This window comes from Penaeus vannamei, chromosome 9 (genome assembly GCF_042767895.1).
Source record: "Penaeus vannamei isolate JL-2024 chromosome 9, ASM4276789v1, whole genome shotgun sequence".
Classification (NCBI taxonomy): domain Eukaryota; kingdom Metazoa; phylum Arthropoda; class Malacostraca; order Decapoda; family Penaeidae; genus Penaeus; species Penaeus vannamei.
Window position 1 is genome coordinate 4363342 of NC_091557.1, and position 2500 is coordinate 4365841.

Consider the following 2500-nt stretch of genomic DNA (forward strand, 5'->3'; position numbering starts at 1 on the left):
ACCTCTTTCGTTATCAAACTATTGCGAGAGGTTTATGTTCAGAGGAAGTGCAGTCACTCACGGAAAATGGTGACAAGAGAAGTCAGGAGTTTTTTTCTTTCTTTCTTTCTTTCTTTTATTTTCTTTCTTTCTTTCTTTTCTTTCGTTCTTTCTTTTTTTTCTTTCGTTCGTTCTTTCTTTCTTTCTTTCTTTCTTTCTTTCTTTCTTTCTTTCTTTCTTTCCTGTATTTATTTATTTATTATTATTATTACTATTTTTTTTGTTAGTCGTAAAAGTGATGATGATAATGGTGATGATGATTATAACTATGATTATTATAATGATAATAATAATAACGATAATTATGATGGTGATGGTGATCATGATGATAATGTGGATATTGATGATATAAATAATGATTATGAATATTGAGAAATGATAATGATGTAATGTAATTATTACAGTGATGAAAATGATGATACTAATGAGATAATAATAGTAATAATATTAATGATAATAAGAGCAATGTTTACAATAACAACAATAATAATGTTAGTAATGATGATTCCATAAAGATGATTATAACAATGATAATAATTATCAAAATAAGGATATCTGCCAAAACTACAACAGTAGTAATGATGATAATATGAACAATAGTCATAATATACCTTTTAAAAATCAAAATAATACTGATGATAACAATGGTACTAGCGAATGAAAAGAATTTTACATATAGGTAACATGTATCATTTACAATAATTTTCTTAACTTTCTTAATATTCTATTTAGTATATATGTATATATCTATATATATACTATATATGTATACACACACACACACACACACACACACACACACACACACACACACACACACACACACACACACACACACACACACACACACACACACACACACACACGCACACACACACACACACACAAACATAACAAAAACATACACATTATACCAGTACCCCCCTACCCCACCCCACACACACACCCAACCCACCCCACCCACCCCACACACCCCCACTTCACCACCGCCGCTTCTTCACGCCCACGAAAATCCCGATTTCCGCCGCACCCCGTGGAGACCCCGTGGAGACCCCGTAGCGACCCCGTGGAGACCCCGTGGAGACCCCGTAGAGACCCCGTGGTAGCTCCCTCCACTCCGCGACGTAACACCACGTGCAAACACAATATCCGGCTCGTGTTATCATTGTCGTCAACAGATCAACATCGGCTGCAATGACCGGGCGAGATCGGCTGAGATCGGGCACGCCTCCCTCGCTCCTGAAGCTTGGGTTTCCCTTTAAAAGCTTAAAAAGAATATGAATTACTTTTGGGGGGGTTTAAGAGGTTTTTTTTTAAGGGGGTTATTCCTTAATATATTTTTAGGGGTCTATTTTTTAAGGTAAGGATCCCTTTAAAAGCTTAAAAGAATATTAATTACTTTTGGGGGGTGGAGAGGAATGAAAAGGAGTTTTTAAGGGGTCTATTCTTTGATAGTCTTTTTAAGGGGTCTATTCTTTAAGGGTCCCTTTAAAACCTACAAAGAATATGAATTACTTTAGGGGATTTTAATATTTTTTGAAGGGGTCTATTCTTTAAGGAAAGGATCTCTTTAAAAGCTTAAAAAGAATATGAATTAATTTTGGGGGGTTTAAGAGGGTTTTTTTTAAGGGGGTTATTCCTTAATATTTTTTTTAGGGGTCTATTTTTTAAAGGTAAGGATCCCTTTAAAAGCTTAAAAGAATATTAATTACTTTTGGGGGGTGGGGGGGGGGGTTAAGAGGGTTTTAAGGGGTCTATTATTTGATAATTGTTTTAAGGGGTCTATTCTTTAAGGATCCCTTTAAAACCTTAAAAAGAATATGAATTACTTTAGGGGGTTTTAATATTTTTTGAAGGGGTCTATTCTTTAAGGAAAGGATCCCTTTAAAATCTTAAAAAGAGTATGAATTAATTTTGGGGGGGTTTAAGAGTTTTTTAAGGGGTTTATTTTTTAATATTTTTTCTAGGGGTCTATTTTTTAAGGTAAGGATCCCTATAAAAGCTTAAAAGAATATGAATTATTTTTGAGGGGGTTTAAGATTTTTTTTTTTTTTTTTTTTTGAGGGGTTTATTTTTTAATAATTTTTTTTTTTCAAGGGATCAGTACTTCAATAGTTTTTTTAAGGGGTCTATTCTTTAAGGTAAGGTTCCCTTTAAAACCTACAAAGAATATTACTTTTTGGGGGTTTAATAGTTTTTTAAGTGGTCTATTCTATAATAGTTTTTTAAGTTTTTTTTAAGGTAAGGATCCCTTTAAAACCTTAAAAGAATATGAATTACTTTTTGGGGTTTTAATAGTTTTTTAAGGAGTGTATTCTTTGATGTTTTTTTTAAGGTGTCTTTTCTGTGATAGTTTTTAAGGGGTCTATTCTTTAATAGTTTTTAAAGGGGTCTATTATTTAATATCTTTAAGGGATTTTTTAAGGTGTCAGTTCTTTAATAGTATTTTAAAGGGTCTATT

The 2500-nt window shown here is 32.6% G+C and overlaps 1 protein-coding gene across 1 annotated transcript in view; it reads right to left on the minus strand.

Annotated features, from left to right (window-relative positions):
• LOC138862762 (putative leucine-rich repeat-containing protein DDB_G0290503) overlaps positions 1–2500 on the minus strand; it is a 178929-nt gene that overhangs the window by 153310 nt on the left and 23119 nt on the right. Inside the window, exon 2 of the mRNA XM_070125941.1 lies at positions 1047–1278. Coding sequence (XP_069982042.1) covers positions 1047–1278 — 232 coding nt within the window. The remainder of the gene's footprint in view (positions 1–1046; positions 1279–2500) is intronic.